This window comes from Siniperca chuatsi, linkage group LG1, assembly GCF_020085105.1.
Source record: "Siniperca chuatsi isolate FFG_IHB_CAS linkage group LG1, ASM2008510v1, whole genome shotgun sequence".
NCBI lineage: Eukaryota > Metazoa > Chordata > Actinopteri > Centrarchiformes > Sinipercidae > Siniperca > Siniperca chuatsi.
Window position 1 is genome coordinate 452,501 of NC_058042.1, and position 19,580 is coordinate 472,080.

Genomic DNA, 19,580 nt, shown 5'->3' on the forward strand with positions numbered 1-19,580 from the left:
TTCAACAGAATCACAGTGGAAACAAACCATCTGTCATCCAGAGCAAAGTCTGCATCCGAACTCCGGCTTCGGTCAAAGTAAAGAAGTTCAAGTGTATAAATATACGTTTATAGAAATATACTTTAAAGTAATAAAGTGTCAAAATCAGAGTTCAGTTCGTCCGGCAGGAGAAAACCTCGTATATTGTAAATAATAAAATCAGCTGACATTAAAAACCATGAGATGCCTCCAGGTGGTGAGATTTTACTTTCATGATATAATTATTATTTTTTATTATTCTATTTTATTTGATTATTTTGATATTGATGATATTTTGACTGAATGAGGAACGCCGTGGAACTTCTTCTTCTGCTACTCGGTCGGGGCAACGCTGCAGATCAGCTGTTTGGCCGCATTGTTTACACCAGGGAACAGCTGATCGCGCTGAAGCCGAGCAGCATGGCGCCCAGGACAACCGATGTCCCCACGGAGATCTGGAGGAGGACACACCGAGGATGCAGAGGTGGAACGAAGCGGCGAGGGAAGAGAGAGGGGTGCAGACAAAAGAGACTTAAGAACAAGAGATTTAAGCTGTGTCTGCCTTCTGTCGTCATGGGCAACGTGAGATCACTGGCGAATAAAATGGACGAGCTAACGGCGTTAGCCCGGAGTCAGACAGAGTTCCGTGAGTGTAGTTAGATGTGCTTCTCAGAGACATGGCTACACCAGGATATCCCGGACCATAACGTTTCCATCGACGGCTTTCAGACTGTTCGGGCCAACAGGGATCGTACCGGGAGCGGTAAGCGGAAAGGCGGTGGGCTTGCTGTTCTGGTTAACAACAGATGGTGTAACCCTGGTCACGTTACTATCAATCAGAGTATCTGTAGCCCGGACATTGAACTGTTAGCTGTGGGACTCCAGCCATATTATCTGCCACGTGAACTCTCACATGCCATTGTTGTGGCTGTTTACATCCCCCCCTCTGCTAACCCGGCATCGGCGTGCAGCGCCATTCACACCACCATAGCACATCTCCAGACTCAACACCCGAGTGCACTCATTTTAATCTCGGGTGACTTCAACCATGTCAGTGTTTCAACAACACTGACTAATTTCACCCAGTATGTGAGTTGTCCTACTAGAGAGGAGAGGACACTGGACCTGCTGTATGCTAACGTTAAGGATGCATACAGCTCTTTTGTTATCCAAATAACAAACCGTGGGTAACAAAGGACATCAAAGACATCCTGAATGCCAAGAGGAGGGCCTTTACTGATGGTAATAGGGAGGAGGTGAGGGCAATCCAGGCCGACCTGAAGGTGAAGATCAGGGAGGCCAAGGAGAAGTACAGGAGGAAGCTGGAGTGGAAACTCCAGCAGAACAACATGAGAGGTCTGGAGCGGCATGAAGACCATCACTGGCTTCAGACCGACTGGCAGCAGAGGAGTTGAAGGCAGCTTGGACAGGGCCAACGAACTTAATCTGTTCTTTAACATATTCGACACACCGGCTCCTGCTCACCCCCCCTCTAACTCAGCTGCTGTCTGCCCTCAGACTCCTCTGAGTACTCTGCTCCCCCCTCCCCATCAGGCTAACGGTCCTCTTCAGACTAATGACTCCCCCCCTCCCCCACCTGTAACCTCTGCTGTGTGCCTGACTGCTGACCAGGTGAGAGGACAGCTGATGAAACTCCACTCAAACAAGGCTGCAGGCCCCGATGGCGTTAGCCCCGGGGTGCTAAAAGCCTTTGCCCCCAAGCTATGTGGAGTCCTTCAACATGTCTTCAACCTGAGTCTTCAAAGGGTCCCTGTTCTGTGGAAGACATCCTGCCTCGTTCCTGTGCCGAAGACGCCACGTCCCAGTGGCTCCAAGGACTACAGACCGGTGGCACTGACCTCCCACATAATGAAGACCCTGGAGAGACTAGTGCTGGAGGAGGGCCAAGGCACCAGTGACCCCGGTTTCCATCCAGGGGGTCATTTTGGACATTGTGGAGGATTACAAGTACCTGGGAGTACACATGGACAATAAAGTGGACTGGGCCATGAACACTCAAGCTGTTTACAGGAAGGGCCGATTTCCTAAGGAGGCTGAGGTCCTTCAACATCTGCCAGACAATGCTGAGGATGTTTTATGAGTCTGTGGTGGCCAGTGCTATCCTGTATGCTGTTGCATGCTGGGGCAGCAGGCTGAGGGTAGTGGACGCCAACAGACTCAACAAACTGATCCGTAAGGCCGGTGACATTGTGGGGGTGGAGCTGGACTCTCTGGCGGTGGTGTCAGAGAGGAGGATGCTGGGTAAACTACACGCCATCTTGGACAGCGTCTCCCACCCGCTCCATGACGTGCTGGTCAAACAAAGGAGCACCTTCAGCGGAAGACTCATCCCCCACAATGCACCACAGAGCGCCACAGGAAGTCATTCCTGCCTGTGGCCATCAGACTCTTTAACTCCTCCCTCTAAGTGTCAGTCTGTATGACCCGAAGTCACTAAACTGGACATTGATCATTAACATCTCTGCAATACTTGAGATAATTGTGAAATATCCATGTAATACTGCTGTGCAATATTTAGTTTTCCTATGTTAGTTTTTCCTATTTATTGATATTATTTACCTCCATTACTGCTGTGCAATATCTTAATAATCTCAATAAACTACACTTAACTCGACAGTACATGCACCACTACTTATTACTTATATTATTACATTGTATTATTATACTGTATTATCATCATCAACCGGTAAACCCACTTGGTACTTCACTCTTATTTTATCTCTTATTTTATTTTATACGTATACCCACCTGGTACTTCATTTATTTTCTGACCTGTTTTATAGTGTATTATATTTTTTGCTAGTACTTCCTCCTGTGTGCACTGACGTAAAGACGAGCTGCTGTAACAAAGAGTTTCCCTTCGGGATCAATAAAGTATTTCTGATTCTGATTCTGATCATGTGACCAGATTCAGATTCATTAGGATCAAAATATGTGCAGAATGTTTATTTCAGTAAAAGCAGAAGAAGAATGAGATCCACTCACAACGCGTTTCACACAACAACAAAAAAGCTTTTCAGACTTTCCGTAAAAACCTAATTTTGGGCAGCAGAAACCTTTATGACCCCTCAGATTTATTCATCCACCTGTCTGCTTCTACCTGACGACATCACTGATCCAGGACCTGCTGTCCTCCTGCAGGACTCTGTGACCCAGGTTGTGTCCATTCTGTCAGCCTGTGAGTGACCCTCGTCACAAACCCAAGTGTCCTCATTAAAAAGCCTTCATTAGTGGAAACAAAGCAGCCACGAAACAGTGTGCTGCAGTCCTGGCAGACAGGACGGATCAGGTTCTGTCCAGCGGGTCAACCTGTCCTGGACTCAACCTCCGGCCCACAAACACTGAGAGGAAATGTCTGTCAGGTTCAAGACACCTAGAACATTTAAATCATATACAAGGAAAGAAAGACAAAGGCATTAACTTAAGTTTTTACTCGCGAGGAGAGTAAGCATAGATGCATTCAGTTACATCTCCTACTCACTCTGAAGTGCATCTATGCAGCCTCCTCTCTTTTATTCAGTTTAGGAGATTCCCTGTTACATAGTTCTCTAAGGGGTGGGGGAGGTGTATAATGCTTAATAAAAAACAAGGTATGTTGAGACTGCTCTATCTCGTGAGAGCGGCCTTGGGAGCAACCGTGAGACTATCTTGGTTCGGTGTCAGCCTGCCCTGCCAGTCATGAGATAGCAGGGTGCCATTCCTGTAATTCTCACAGACACAAGTTTAATAACACACACTGCATTGCTGTGGAAGGAAAAGGCCACTAAGAACATAAATGGGATAACTTATATACATTTTATTCTAACATTTCCCTCCTGTTTATCACATTTTGTGCTCAAATTCTCATATCACTCAATCAGTCTCTTCGCTAGATTTTCGACTGCAAGATCATTTTTATGAGTCTGTCAAAATGTTTACACTCAGGGTGCACGTTGTGTTTACTTACGGGGGTGACTCATAGTCACCTGGATCAGGGAACAAATCAGGCCAATGGTCTGATTCTTCATCTGTGTTGTCATCGTTATCTCGGTTTTGTTGCAGGAGCGGATACATCTGGGTAAAGCGGTCCTCCATGGGTGAGATTGCTGTGATGATGAGACGAGTAGACAAAGAACGCAGACACGGAATACAACAACATCCACATAAGGTCAATATTGCAGCAAAAACTGCTAGAGATATTAGAATTGATGACACCAGGGTTCGGTATTTCCCAAAAGCATTCAACCAAGAGTCCCACATAGTGGTGTCTACATCAGAGTGATCTTTCATCTTACCATTTAGAGTTTTCAACCCGTCTATGGCTTTGGTGAGACTGCCATCTGCTGCAGTGTTGTTAGGAATGAAGGTGCAACATTGCTCTCTAAACATAGCACACACCCCTCCTTTCTCTGCAAGCAACATGTCAAGAGCTATGCGGTTCTGGAATGCCATCAGTGATGTGGAGGAAAGCTGTCCATGAACAGCCTCAAACCCACTCTGTGTCCAATTGCCCAATTTCTGTACGTTGTAATGGATGTAATTGATTCGGTCTACATTTTTGTTAATCGTGCACCACCAACAGAACAGGGACTCAAACCCTGCAGCCACCTGATCTGCTATCTTGTACTCGTCTGGTACGCCGCGAGGAACTCCTATAGCATCTATATATGTAGGGTCGATATCGGTGCGCCAGGATGAGGAGCGTTTCTGCCTCCACTCGCTGGGCATTGTACTGGTCATTTGTGTGGTACTCTACGTTTTACTCTAGCATGTGGTTGGGTGACACCTTGGGATGAAGTGGGCGGAACATGAGTGCTATTTAGGGAAGTCCCAGGAGCTTCCCATAAGTACCAGGTAAATAAAAAATTAATATGAATATGATTGTCACTCCCCAGCACCTAATGGCATCGCTTATCCATCTAGTCGCCATCTTCCCCGAGAGTGTCCTTTAATGAGTCTGGTGTCTTGGAAATACTTCACTGACTTTCGAGTCTACTCAGGTTCTACACACCTGAGTCCACCCTATTATCAGACTGTGAGTCACTTTTCTCTGCGGAACTGTCGGAGATGACCTTTTTGCAATGAGTAAGATGTACCCACGTGGATCTTTCAGCTATTTTTAATGGCTGTGGGAGTGTTCAACAATACCTGATAAGGCCCTTCCCACTTGGGAGAGTGCCAATGTTTTCTCTTAATGCTTCGTATCAGCACCCAATCGCCTGGTCCCACTAACTGGATCTCCTGTTGAGAAACAGAAGGATTTTCATCAGCTTGTTTTCCTTTTTGTTTTTCTAACATTTTTCTCATATAGTCTGCTAGGTTGGTTTCTCCACTCAGCTCCCATTAATTTTTAAACTGTGGCAGCCTGTATGGTCTACCAAACAACATTTCATATGGAGTTAAACCTGAAGTTGCTGTAATATTGATGTACATTTTCACTAAATCTATGCACTGAGTCCAAGGTCTCCTTGTTTCTTCAATACATTTCTTTAACCGGTTTTTTATAGTGCCATTCATGCGTTCCACTAATCCTGCACTTTGAGGATGATATGCGCAGTGATTTTTTAAATCGATATGAAACATTATTCCTATCTTTTTTATCAATTGGTTTACAAAATGTGCTCCATTATCGCTATAAAGTTTTTTCCGGAATGCCATAACGGGGTATTATGTCTTTACATAACGCTTTTGCCACTGTTAATGCGTCTGGGTGTTTGGTTGGAAACAGCTCTACCCATTTAGAGAAGGCATCTATTATGACCAGACAATACTTTTTTCCTTCACTCTGATTTAACTCTATAAAATCCATATGTATTGCTTGAAACGGATACTGTGGTGAAGGGAAACGCCCTCTCCTAGGTCTTAAGTTTCCCTGAGGATTGTGCTTAGCACAGGTAAAGCATGCTCTACAAAATTTTTTTGAATAAGTGTTAAATCCATACCATCCCTCCTGTTGAGACATGTGTAACACCATGGCTCAATATTGCAGCCCATTTATATAGATTGTGTGGAAGGATTGTTTTTTTTTTTAGTCATACATAGATGTCATTCTGTAGTTCTGCTCCGTGCTTTGCCCACAAGTCTTTTTCTTTTTGTGGTGCTTGTTGTTGCATGTCTTGGAGTGTTGTATCAGTCATATCAGTGTCCGAGGTCAGCATAAGCACTTTTATCTGTCCCTCGGCTGCTTGTTTAGCTGTTTTGTCTGCAAATGCATTCCCTAGTGATACTTGATCTGTCCCTGAGGTATGAGCTGCACATTTACAAACTGCGAGGTGTTTAGGTAACACTACTGCCTTGAGTAAGTTAGATAAGAGGTCTGCATGTGTTACTGGTTTCCCTGTAGATGTGATCATTCCTCTATTTTGCCAATACTGTGCAAAAGTATGAACTGTAGCAAAGGCATACTTACTATCTGTATAGATAGTAACATCTTTATTCTTCATAAATTTACATGCCTCTGTTAATGCCACTAGTTCTGCAGCTTGGGCAGAGTAGTGTGAGGGTAATTGTTCTGCTTTTAATACCTTATCTTTGGTCACTTTTCATTAATGCACAATATTATTTGTTTTATAATATTTTTCACTGTATCACTTATTAATGGAACATTAATACTGGCCACAACAACAGCCACCAGTTACTCAAAGATTTAAATCTAGATGAATCAATACTCTCAGTTTAAAACACATTCAGACCTATGCAGGTGAATAATAAGTCATTCTGTATTTTCAATGTGTGCACCTGTTCACAGTTTTCTTGAGGCGACTACAGAGCTACAGAATATTACTTTGGATATCTCTAGTTTACCATAAACACTCAGACGTTAGTCAACATATGCTTTCTTCATCACTTTCATGAATACGTTCCCCCATTAAAACTTAATCCTAAATCTCTCATTCTTAACACTTTGAACCCTCCACAACATGCTACTTTCTAAAGAAAAACACTTCTTTCAATAATAACACCATCCAAACGTTCAACTATTAACTGTCACAGTGTGAAGCTCATAAGCTTTTCTGTTTAGTCTCTTGACAATCTACAGCGAAGTGTCCATCTTTCCCACAGTTCCAACATCCTGTTTCTCTCTGTCTGTTTCTCTGCCTGTTTCTCTGTCCAAAACCTCCTCTGCCTCTGCCTCCTCTCTGTCCTTTTCTATGAAATCTACGCCCTCTATTGCTTCTTCCCCTCTCTCTATTCTGGTCATGGTAAAACACTTCCTCAGTCTCTACCTCACCAAAAAACGTTCCTACTGTCTTTTTCTTTTTTTCTTTAGCAACTTTTTCTGCGTGCAAAGCATGATTAATGTACTCATCAAGGGTATCAGTAGACAGTCCAATGTAGTGCTTCTGCACCCAGCTTCTGACTGCGTCTTTTGAGCCTGCATGTAAAGCATTTTTCAACTGTTGTCTGTAAGCTCCTTGGTCATTATTGTCGTGAGTCAGTCCCGAATGGATTTTAAACACTGTAGTCATGCGGTGTCTATAGTCATCAAAAGTTTCATCGTCTTTTTGTCTTGCTCTGCCTATTTCAGTGTAATTTGCTTTTTGTCTAAACCTGGCTGTGGCTCTGGTTGCCAGACCGTTTACTCCTACTGCCATTTGTTGGCTGTCCCATGGAAGGGGACCATCACCTGCTGTGTTCAGAGCACAATCTCCTCCAACGTTATGCCAATCTGGTCCCAGAGCACACATCCAGATTTGTTGGACTTCTTGTCCATTTAGATGATAGGATTTTCGCACATTTTCCATGTCAATTACAAATTGAGTGACATCTTCTTTGTGTGGAGTTATGCCCTCTAAGGCTTTTTTAACATCATTCATGTTCCAAGTTCTATAAACAAGGATTGTTGGTGGTTGGCCTTCATTCGTGTTTGGATTAGCCACTTGTATCATAGGATACTCATCTACTACTTTCATATTTATAGCTTGAGGACTAGTTGGGGAAAAAAGTCCTCCCAATTTCTTAGACCATCCGAGGCCTGCAGTACCTCGGGTTGATCCTAGTGCTCTGGGAGGCGTGGTATCATACTCAGGGGGGTCCTCTTGGGGAATATCAGGGTATAGTGGAGCTGTAGGAGGAGGTCCCCCTGAGGCACCTTCCTCATTTCTCCGTTCTGCCCTTCTTCCTACCGGCCCTGTCTCATCATCCTCCTGTCTGTGAAACATTACTTGTTTTTTTCAGTTTTCTCATCTACTTCTCCTATTTTTTCCCTCTTTTTTCTGTCTTTTTCTCCAGCTTCACGTTTTTCAGCTACTTTCATCCAATATTTGGTTTCCTCATAACCTGCCTTTTTCATCTTTTTAGGATCTTTGTTGGTGTTTTTTAGTATTGTTTCCTGTAGTAGATTAATTGTTTTGATGTTTAGTTTACCATTAAACCCGTAATCTTTTACCCATTTATCCAAATATTTTATTTTATCAGGATCCTGTTTTTCTATATACTTCCAATCTTTACACTGTAAATCCTCCCTAGTTTTGGGCTTACTTTGACTCTTGCCCATACTGGAGCTGTTTTTTATGTATTTTGGTCCAACGCTGGGTTATCACCTAGGGTGTTCTAAACGTTGGGATGTTATCAGTGGGGCAATAATTAAAATACCTTTCCTGGTAATTCTCACTTCAACTCTTTCGAGTGGAGAATTCTTGCCTTTGCTTCCTGGGAGGTTTATTGCTTTGTTTCCTACTGGTTTGGTATGAGAGAAAAATACCAAAAGGTATTTCTGTTTCTCGTTCACTCACACAATCATTCACACTTTTATTTGTTTATTTACAGACGTCTTTTTCGCACACTTTCGAGGCCTACTAATTTACCATGGAGTTTTAACTTTTAGTCTCACTAAAAGGGGATTCCACCGTCCCACTCGAATTCTTCTCTTGCCTGATAGGGTCTAGAATCCTCACGGCTTTTTCTTTTGATGCGCTAAAGAGCCGCAGTCACACAGGTTTTTTAACTTAAAACCTACTCACGGAATTTAAGTCAGCGACAGGACTCCGCCGTCCTCAGCCTTTCGTCTAACTCCTCCAGATTCCGTGAATCCTCAGTTTCCAGCCGACAAGGAAGAACCCCAGTTCCCCTCAAAGGGATCCTGTGAGCCCACCTAGGGGCCCGCTGTGGCCACAGACTTTCCTGGAATCCTCCGCGTCCACTGGAAACTCTGGATGTGTTGGAATCCGGCTCGAAGGACCAAGTTAATGTCAGGTTCAAGACACCTAGAACATTTAAATCATATACAAGGAAAGAAAGACAAAGGCATTAACTTAAGTTTTTACTCGCGAGGAGAGTAAGCATAGATGCATTCAGTTACATCTCCTACTCACTCTGAAGTGCATCTATGCAGCCTCCTCTCTTTTATTCAGTTTAGGAGATTCCCTGTTACATAGTTCTCTAAGGGGTGGGGGAGGTGTATAATGCTTAATAAAAAACAAGGTATGTTGAGACTGCTCTATCTCGTGAGAGCGGCCTTGGGAGCAACCGTGAGACTATCTTGGTTCGGTGTCAGCCTGCCCTGCCAGTCATGAGATAGCAGGGTGCCATTCCTGTAATTCTCACAGACACAAGTTTAATAACACACACTGCATTGCTGTGGAAGGAAAAGGCCACTAAGAACATAAATGGGATAACTTAATATACATTTTATTCTAACAATGTCCTCCTGTCCTCCTGCTGGTGCTGTGAAACAAACAAACAGAGTTTCAGTGAAGGCGTCCACCCTGACAGAGAGCATCATGATTCTCCAGCTGATGTGTTTATCAGTTTATCCAGCGGAGCATTCAACAACTGTTCAACTGTGTTGACGTTTCACCGCCAATGTCTCTCTGTCTGTCTCTCTGTCTGTCTCTGTCTCTCTGTCTGTCTGTCTCTGTCTCTCTGTCTCTCTCTCTCTCTGTCTGTCTGTCTCTCTCTCTCTGTCTGTCTTTCTCGGACAGGCAGCAAAGAGAATTTGATGTCATTTGCGTGAATTTGAATTTGTGTTTATTCGCCCCAAACAGTAGCTACAGTAGCTAATAACAGTGTGCGTAAACAGACTGCTCTCTGAACTCAAAAGTTTAGAGGCACAATTTCATTCAAAGTCAATGGAAAGAAGCGATTAGATTCAAGTTTGCCTGCGGTGGCATGAATTGATTTGAAGATGCATCTATGTGAGTTGTTTCAACATTAGCAAAAACGTTTGCATTGCTTTTTGAATCTGCTTCATAAACTGAGAGACACCTTTTTTATTCCAGTTTAAGCTCTGAGCAGCCCAGTGAACACTCGGCATCATGGGTAATCCTCCACACAGTAACAGCAGGGTGTCTGAGTGTTTGTAACCTTCACACACATCAGTCTGCTGTGAAGCTTTTGGATCCTGTGATGTTGACTTGTTCTTGGAGAGCTGCGTCTCTTTGTGCTGAGTCGTGTTTTTATAGGACGAAGCTCTAAGTCATAAAAAAGAACAAAAAACAGCCTTCAGATACTCAGAAACAGAACCTCTGCTGTTTCCAGGAAACACTGTGACAAAGTGTTTTTCCATCAGTGAAACAGCAGTTAGTTTAGATGAACAGAGCTCTGCTGCTCCTCTGTGACTCAACACACACTGAGCTCTCTACCATTCAGCCCACTGACCTTCTTCTCCTGTTGCTGCTGCTCAGCGTCGTATTTGGTTTCATCCTGTGTAGGTCACAGCTGGAGCCAAACATCTGCTGACTTCACCTGGAAACACTCCACAGCAGCACAAACACATCAAAACAGACAGTAGCCAGTGTAGTGATGCTGAAAGTGGAGTCATCTGTTCTCTTTTCCTGGTTTTAGATATTTTTTAGATGATAAAAGCAGGACTGGACCAGCTGCTGATGTGATTATTAAAACACACCTCAGTCAGGCCTTGGTGATGTCAGGAGAGGACGGTGTTGCAGCCGCATGGGTGAAGATTAGTTGAAGATCGAAGTTGGTTTGGCAATGCAGAGACGAAATGGGGCACCTTGCAGCGGTAACAAAGAAAATCCACCGTAGCATTCCACTGAAGGTCTTTTATAGAGAGGTTTGGTGAGGAAGTGCAGAGAAGCATCTGACCAGTCAGTGGATGTGCTGACCCCTCGGGCCAGTGTCAATGTTCAACCCCACGTGGGATGCTGTCCAGTAGAGGTCAGAGGCCAAATGATCTTTTCTTACTTACTTTCAAGACAATTCAAAGACAAGACAAACAGTACCTTGTTACTAAATAACTACCATGAATAAAGATCTGGAGTTGTGATGCCCAGGGGATTACCACGATGCCAAACACCACCTGTTTATCTCTGCTGGTTATTGAGATATTATCTGATAATACCTGATTTTAACATATGCACAACTTGTGGAATTTTAGTTATATAGTATATGATATAGTTGAGACTACAAACATACACCAACAATAAGACAAGTAACAAATAAATAGCATGGTGGTGTACTGTGGTGGACTGTCCTCACCAGAAAAACGTCCATATAGGTCGTCTGTGCAAGCAGCTTATTATGACGTGTTACGTATTACGACCATGTTTGTTGTAAGATGCGACCTCTAGTGGTCGTGGTAATTATGATGGGAGCAAAGGAGGAAGTCAGGTGTCGTAGTATAAAGAGCTACAAAGTTCGCTTATGGAGGCGGTGGGGTGGATAGACGGCACAAACAAAGACAGGACTTTCACCCAGGAGAGCGAGGTTGGTGTCCCGTGTGAAACCAAAATTCAAAGTTACATAACGTTACGTATGTGACTTATGTAACTTAACTTGTGTTAGCTACGTGACTTACATAATGTACTTATTTTAACCCAAACCATGATCTTTTCCAACGCCTAACCAAGTGTTTTTTTTGCCTAAACCTAACCAAACTGCGACCGTTTCACAACGTTAATCACGTGTTTAACGTTACTTATGTCACATAATGTCACAGATCTCACTTTTTCCTCAGGATGGAGCTCCATCCAACACAAACTCTGGTCTGATAAACTCTGGTTTATCCTGAAGGACTGATCCTGGACCTGCTGCTGGTCAGATGATACTGATGCTTCACTGCACCTGGAGTCGCTCCACCCTCAGCAGCACAATCTGGAGTCTTTATGGAGCTGGACGGGAACATTAACCACCTCTGACACCTGCGATGGAGACATGCAGGCATTATCAGAACATTATTAGAGGTATTATGGATACAGGGTCATATACAGTGGTGTGCAAAAGTGTTTGCCCCCTTCCTGATTTCTTTTTTTTTTTTTTTTTTGCATGTTTGTCACACTTAAATGTTTCAGATCATCAAACAAATTTAAATCTAAGTCAAAGATAACAAGTAAACACAAAATGCAGTTTTTAAATGAAGGTTGTTATTATTAAGGGAAAACTAAATCCAAACCTACATGGCCCTGTGTGAAAAAGTGATTGCCCCCTAAACCTAATAACTGGTTGCTCCACCCTTAGCAGCAACAACTGCAATCAAGCGTTTGCGATAACTTGCAATGAGTCTTTTACAGCGCTGTGGAGGAGTTTTGGCCCACTCATCTTTGCAGAATTGTTGTAATTCAGCCACATTGGAGGGTTTTCGAGCATGAACTGCCTTTTTAAGGTCATGCCACAGCATCTCAATAGGATTCAAGTCAGGACTTTGACTAGGTCACTATGTGCTGCAGCACAAAGTGTTAAACAGCTGGATGAAGGTGGATACATCTAACCAGTTGGTTAAAAGTATACGCCCCTTAGCACTTCATGTGTGTGGTTCAACCAATGATGCTGATTTCTGCAGAGGAGAAACACCATGCAACAGCTTCACTCTTCCTCTTCCGCTGCTGCGTGAGCTTCCTATTCTGTTTCCAGCTCCAGGTATGTGGCGTGCACTGTTGCTTTGTTTATTTCAGGTCACTGAGTTTTAATTGTATTCCAGACCAGCTATGGGGCATCACGTTGGGCGCTGCTCATTTGCATAAAGTTGAGGCCTAGGCTACTTTATGCAAATCAGTGGCGTCCATCGCAACTCACCACCTCTGGAAAACTCCCGAAAAACTTTTAAACTACCCATTGTCGATCTAAACTGAGACAGATTCAGCTGCATGGCTTATTTCTTGCCTAAACTGTTTACAAAAACACATTTTCGTAATATAAGAGAAAGTTTGCAAACAAGCCGCCATGTTTGTCCGGTTTGAAACAGGCCACAAGTGAAAGCGTTTGTCCAATCAGGTGCAGACAGGAAGTGTTTCCTGTTGTGTTCCAGGGAAGGAGAGGAGTGTCAGTCATCTATCGTGACATCTAGTGGCAGTCCTATCAAGCGTCCAATGCTGGGAAGCAGCGCGACCCCTCGTGTCCAAAAACACCCCCTGTGGACACACACGTATACATGCAGAGGTATCAGGCTCGGAGGTACAGAGATGCTACTGCACTGGTTGTGGGAGGTTATGGACAGCCGAGGAACCTCTTTAATTTATCAACAGACCGGTTATTAATGTTATGAGTTATTCTTGTTGCCCCTGCTGACTTGCCTCTGTCTTTAGCCTTTGATTGCATTGCATTTCTTTTGTTTTGCCTATTTATTTGATTTCTGTTTGCTTTTCATTGTTTATTTGCTGATTGCTTTCATTGGCTATGGCTGCTTGAATTAGCTGTTCTGCTTAGGATACTTGTTTGTTTGTTTATTGGAACGGCTCATGCTAAACTAGTTGCTCTGCTCCACTCAGATTAATATGTTTATTAATTTAGGATTGTTGGTGCGCATTTTAGGCTCTAGAGTTGAAAATTGTTGGTGTAATTGCTATTGTAACATTGTGGGTAGGCCAGCTATCATCGTAATACTGTAAGGAGTGGTTGTAGTGGCATTAGCACGGGGCATATCACACCGCAAGTGTGTTTATTTTCTGTATAACTCTCTTGCATTTGCTCCACTAGTGATTTGTAATTGGGTTTTTTTTTCCTTTTGCATGTTTGCAGTGTGTGGTGTGCATTGAGCTGCAGCCTCTCATTTTAGAGATGATTTCTATGTTGTGGAATGTGGCTATGACATTTGTATTTTCAAAGATTGAATAATATTAAAGAAAATAAATTAAATTGTCTTGTATTTGTACATGCATATGTCTCTGTACTCATTTTGGGCTTACCTGTGTTTTATGGGGAAGCCTTTTCTTGAGAGATGGAGAAATTAGGTGATAAATAAAGTCCAACTTCTGATACTCACTGTGTGTATTCTTTGGGTCTTTAGTGATTCATTACATTTGGTTATTTACATTGTAAGCATCATTTCATTATTGCAGCATTTGCACCATGAATAACTTCAGTTTATAAGAACTCCTGATCGCGCACTGATTACACTCCCAGAGAGAGTTTCCAGTGAAAAAAGATTGTTTTCTCCCAGCAATTCATCTGCTGCCCACACACATACAGATTTCAGCAGGAGGATGTTTTCTCATTGAAATTAAGAATCTTCTGTTGGATCAACATGAAACTCTCCCGTTGAATCCTCAGAACAAAAGATGAACAACTGTGTTAGAAAATATCTGGTTCTTTGATAAAAAGTCAAAGTTACAAGGATTGGGTTAAAACAAGTACATTAGTTACATAAGTTACGTAACTTAAAAAGAAGTCACTATTGGTTTCACACGGGAAACAAATAGCAGTGTCCTGGGTGAAAGTCCTATGTTTGACCTATCCAACCACCCTGACCTTCTCCCTTTGCAGACTTTTCTCGCTCTTTATTCTACATCACCTGACTACGACAGCACATCAAATCATCACGCTAGACGGGCACCTCCAGAAATGGCACTAGAGGGGTACAGCGTCATAGTTTGAAGCGTACGGCCACTGTCCAAGGTGCCGTATTTGACGCTTTGGGAGTGAGAAAGGGTTAACCTTATGATTGGTGGAGGTATGCAGCCTTAGAGGAAGACCTAGAGACACTACTCAGACATAAAGGTTAGTGCCATCTTTAGTAAAGATGGAAACACAACATTATCAATAAAACTAAATCTGATTTTAAGTAGCGTTAGCCGTCTGTCTGACCTCATTTGTTAAAATACATATTTTCCTCCGCGTAACCTTTGAAGTTGAAACAAGAATGCCTCTCAGTGCTTAGTGCTCCTGGTGATCCCATTCAGTACATGTTCTTCTGAGGGGGCAAATTTACTGTAATCACACAATGGGACAGGACAAATATGTGGAAGAGAAAGAGGGAACAAACAGAGCAGAAGATCACATGTGAAATAACAATGATGGAGCGATGTGGAGGTTCTCCGGCTGCTTCCTGCTGCTCTCTGTTTCCTCCCTGATGGACTCAGACAGTCCCACTCTCCTGCTGTGTGATAACCAACGCTGTAACAATGGGGACGCTTGGGGGGGGGGCGAGTGGGCTTGGCTTTCCCAAAACTCTGAAGGGGCGTCACAGTGTGTTCCTCCGTCCACACAAACATGACTGCATCTTCTCCTCCTCTGCTGGTAAACCACGCTCCCCCGCGGCAGCACGCTCAGTACAGACTTAACCCTCTGAAGTCAACATGACAATGTGTTCTCTCGTCTGATGGAAAAAGATGAAAAATTAAAAAACATTCTTTAAATGTGCTTCGATTCTCCATTTTAGGACCAATTTTAAACACACGATCACAAAGCAGCAGGACCTGGTTGATTGTTTGTTCAGCAGCACAAAGTGTTAAAGAGCTGAGTGAAGGTGAATATAGATCAGAGGGTGAGGTGATTAATAAATATACTCTCAGCCAATCAAAAGGAATATGATGACAACAGCTCAACAAATGAAGAATCAGTTTCTTCAGGAACTCATGTTGTTGTCTGGATGTTGCAGAGCGACACGACGAGAACACAGAACCACAAATCAACACAATTTTAGTTATCTGAAACAGTTTATATGATCACATCTTCGTCTCACTCTGTTAACATCATATCGTAACTGATGTGATACAGTGCTTCCACTGTAATGCAGTTCAAGAATAAGATATAGAAAACATGAAACATCACTTGCTGAAAGAAAGTTGGAAGCAGTGACAAAGAGGATTAATGAGCCTCAGGAATCTGAAGTCTTTCACAAATATCGAGTTATAAGTGACCAGCGTGATGGGTGTAGAGGTGCGTTTGGTTTTTCTGTAGCATTCTGTTTGTGATGTCACTGCACTTCTCCAATCAGAGGCTGCAGATTTATCAACATCCTGCTGCCTTCAGATGTCTTCAGGGATTTAATGAACTGAAGGAGAAACTTTTATAATATATGTATATATATGTATATATATATATATATATATATATATGAGCCCCATCGACTCAGATTCTTAATCCAGGCTGTCTACAATGTTCTACCAAGCCCATCCAACTTGTTCTGCTGGGGGAAAGTGGAGTCACCAGCTTACCAGGCTCAGATACTCAGCTGCTGTTCGAAAGCCCTGGGTGAGGAGCGTTACCGTTGGCGCCATGACAAAGTCCTGAAGACCATAGTGATGGTGTCCGCTATGGCCTTCAGGACTTTGTCCAATGGGATCAGCCACTGCAAGGGTCTTCGCCCAGCAAAGAAGACCACCGCTTTCGTCAGGGCTGGGGAGAAGCCAACACCAGCTGCCAGGACCACCTCTACTGGCCTGCTCGCAGTGGCACAAGACTGGGAACTGAAGGTCGAAGCAACTTAAGTTCCTAGAAATGATGACCTCAGGTAACATCACTGATGATGTGTCCAGGTGCATCACAATAATATTAATAATAATAACTTTATTTGTATAGAACCTTTCATGCAAAGATGCAGCCCAAAGTGCTTCACAAAACAAAATCAGATGAAAATAAACAATAACAAGAAAACAAATTGCAATAATATCAATAAGAGAAAAACAAACAAAATAGTTTGGTCACAATACAATAAAATATTAACAATGATACCAGCAAAGTTAAAAGCCAAATTTAAAAGATAGGTCTTTAATATATTTTTAAAAATACCAAGGGTAGTAGGTAGAGTTTGTCCCGAGAGCCAGGGGGAGGGAGTTCCACAGTTTAGGGCCATAAAAACAGAAAGCAGCCTCACCAGATTTCTTGTGGAACACTTTAGGAACTTTTAAAAGAAAGGCAGTGGGAGATCTGAGAGTTCTTGGAGACATAAAATGAGAGGCAGTTGCTGATGTATGAGGGTTTGTAAGGCTTTGTAGATAAGTGAAAGGACTTTAAAATCAATTCTGGAAGATATAGGTAGCCAGTGCAGTGATCCGAGCAGAGGGGTTATGTGATCTCTTGAATAAAAAGGGAGACCATTAAAAAGAGAGTTGCAGTAGTATAAGTGACTAGTAATCAAAGCATGTATCAGCATTTCAGCTTCTTTATGGGTTAAAATGGTCTAATTTTGGCATTGTTCCTCAGATGGAAAAAAAATGTTTTGTGACCTTGTTAAAATGGCTAATAAAATTTAGATCAGAGTCTTAAACCACTCCCAGATCAGTAACATGTGTTTGATTTGCTTAGACAGGCTACCAAGCACTGACTCAGCTCTCTACCTTTCTGCTTTTGGACCAACGAGTAGAAATTCAGTTTTCAGCTCATTTCTTCTTTTTTTTTATTTTACTCATCCAGATGTTAAAGTCAGTGAGACAGGTAAAAAGAGTATTTAAAGAACTGGCAAAACAGAGATATATAGTTGTGTATTAGCATTATAGTGATATTTGGCAATATGGTAATTAATTACATTGCCCAGAGGGAGCATGTATAAAGAAAAAAGAATAGGGACGCTTTACCAAAGCTGTTTTAAAAGCAGAGGGGAAGGTACCGGACTGCAGAGATGTGTTGATTATTCTTTTTTCATGAGAGATGCACTGGAAGCTGGATTTAAACAGTTTGGTAATAACAGGGTCTAGTGCACATGTGGATGAATTCATTTTGTTGATGGTGACACAAATTTCAAGTGTTGTCAAACTAAAGGATGTCACAGTAGATGGAGACTCACAAAGAGTTGATGAATCCGTATTTAAAAAACTGGATCTAATGGTGTCAGTTTATTTTCTAACCCTAACCCTTAAATAATGCACATTCCTGACATTTGAGAACTGAGGCTTCATCATTTAAACCGAAGGCCGGAGATGGGTTCAAAAGGGTGTTGATTGTGGAGAAGAGGACTTTGGGGTTGTGTTTGTTATCAGTAATGATCTTTGAGAAGTGGGCTTGTCTTTCTTTTTTGACAGCATTATTGTACATTATCATGTGAAACTTTAAGATGTCAAAGTGGACATTTAATTTACTTTTCCTCCACTGTCTCTCGGCCCTGTGACAGTGTCTTTTTAGCTGACAAATAGCAGTTTTCTAAGGTGATTTGTGGGCTACTTGTCTTTTTTCATTCTTGGAGGAGCAACAGTGTCAAAAGAAGACCTCAATTTATTGTTAAAATCATGCATCATGATCAGAAGCAGGAACATCTGTGATATCAGAGATATCTATTTCGATACCCCTTGTAATAACCAAATTTAATGTATTCTCATGGTTGTAGGTCTTTTCATGTTGCACAAGACCAAGACAGACAAGAACATCTAAAAATTCCATAACCTTAGAATCAGCAGTGTCGCTCACATGGAAGTTAAAATCACCAAGTAAAATAATCCTATCATAACTGGTAAGAACGATCGACATAAAATCAGAAAACTTAGGGGGGGGTCGATAGATAGTCACAGTTAGTACAGACTGCTGAGCCTTAATATCCAAAGCTAGGTATTCAAAGCTTAAAAAATCTCCAAAACGAGTCACTTGGAAAACCAACATTTGGTTAAAAATTTAAAAAACCATGTTGAAAGATAAAATCATTAATATAAAAACTGTTACTAGAGAGGGATCTGATATTCAAAAGTGCAAACTTTATCTGGTCAGGTTCGGGGCAAGCAGGAATCGATGTGTCTGGTGTGACGTTGTGGGCTACCTGTGCAGCGCATCAGCAGAGTTCATTTTGTGGAGCATATGAGAACATTTCTCCTTATTGTTGCGATGGGTAATAACAACGGGATTTAGGAAAGTGCTACTCACGACCGTCGACGTGTGATAGGAACTGATAGTTAAGTCCGTGGATTGATCAGGCATGAGAGAAAGACTAAAGTCGGTTCCTACTTTCCGAGGATGTTAGTTCTCTGTTGATTTGAAGGACTTCAGCATGAGTTCCATATTACAGGTAAGAAGGAGTTTACCCTCCCTGTTCAGATGTGGCACATCACGAGCAAAGACGCTGGGACGATTCCAGAAGACAGAAAAATTGTCTACAAAAGGAATTCCTTTGAGCCAGATATGCAACTGGCGGATCCGACTGAACTTGACACCCCCGAACTGAGGAGGAGGCAGAGGACCCGATATAACGCACTGCACATTCTTGCTCGTCCAGAATGCTGAATCTGTTGAACACCTGGATATCGTCAGGTAGACTACCACGAGAGGAGTCCGCCGCACAGTGTTTGCCCTTACAGACAGTGTTCCAAGGATCGTCACGATATGGAGTGGAATTAACTGGAGCAGTCTTTGATTTGCTCCCAGCCGAATCCATGGAGCTTCGGCTGTTCCGGCGGGTCAGGGAGAGAGAAAGTCACAGAGCGCATCAAAAATCCACAAAAATGGAATCAGGGCCAAAAGTTTTA

General features: G+C 42.6%; 1 protein-coding gene and 1 long non-coding RNA gene across 5 annotated transcripts in view; one reads left to right on the forward strand and one right to left on the reverse strand.

The window, feature by feature from the left end:
• The window catches only part of LOC122876525, a 16,519-nt gene extending 2,362 nt beyond the window's left edge, over positions 1 to 14,157 (forward strand). Inside the window, exons 2-3 of the long non-coding RNA XR_006378082.1 lie at positions 11,936 to 12,161; positions 13,223 to 14,157. This is a non-coding gene — a long non-coding RNA (uncharacterized LOC122876525). The remainder of the gene's footprint in view (positions 1 to 11,935; positions 12,162 to 13,222) is intronic.
• Positions 3,463 to 11,342, reverse strand: LOC122876512. Of its 4 annotated transcripts, XM_044196978.1 has the most exons (4): positions 8,982 to 11,331; positions 4,314 to 5,259; positions 3,986 to 4,124; positions 3,463 to 3,739 (listed from the first exon to the last, which is right to left on the reverse strand). In XM_044196978.1, the coding sequence occupies exons 2-4, from the start codon at positions 4,756 to 4,758 to the stop codon at positions 3,646 to 3,648; spliced, it is 678 nt and encodes a 225-aa protein (XP_044052913.1). In that variant the 5' UTR covers positions 4,759 to 5,259; positions 8,982 to 11,331; the 3' UTR covers positions 3,463 to 3,645. The 4 variants fall into 4 exon arrangements, 1 of the variants encoding a protein (XP_044052913.1); XR_006378081.1 differs by having other exon boundaries at positions 3,463 to 5,259; positions 8,982 to 10,430; positions 10,618 to 11,342; XR_006378080.1 differs by lacking the exon at positions 8,982 to 11,331 and having other exon boundaries at positions 3,463 to 4,124; positions 4,314 to 8,972.
• Positions 14,158 to 19,580: the final 5,423 nt, after the last annotated feature.

What these genes read in the sequence shown, in the direction of transcription:
- LOC122876512 (XM_044196978.1), bottom strand. Translation starts at nt 4,758, where the DNA reads ATGACCAGTACAATGCCCAGCGAGTGGAGGCAGAAACGCTCCTCATCC. An exon ending in CGGGTTGAAAACTCTAAATG is followed by an intron (nt 4,125 to 4,313) that starts GTAAGATGAAAG and finishes TCATCATCACAG; the next exon opens with CAATCTCACCCATGGAGGAC. An exon ending in GGTGACTATGAGTCACCCCC is followed by an intron (nt 3,740 to 3,985) that starts GTAAGTAAACAC and finishes TGAGAATTACAG; the next exon opens with GAATGGCACCCTGCTATCTC.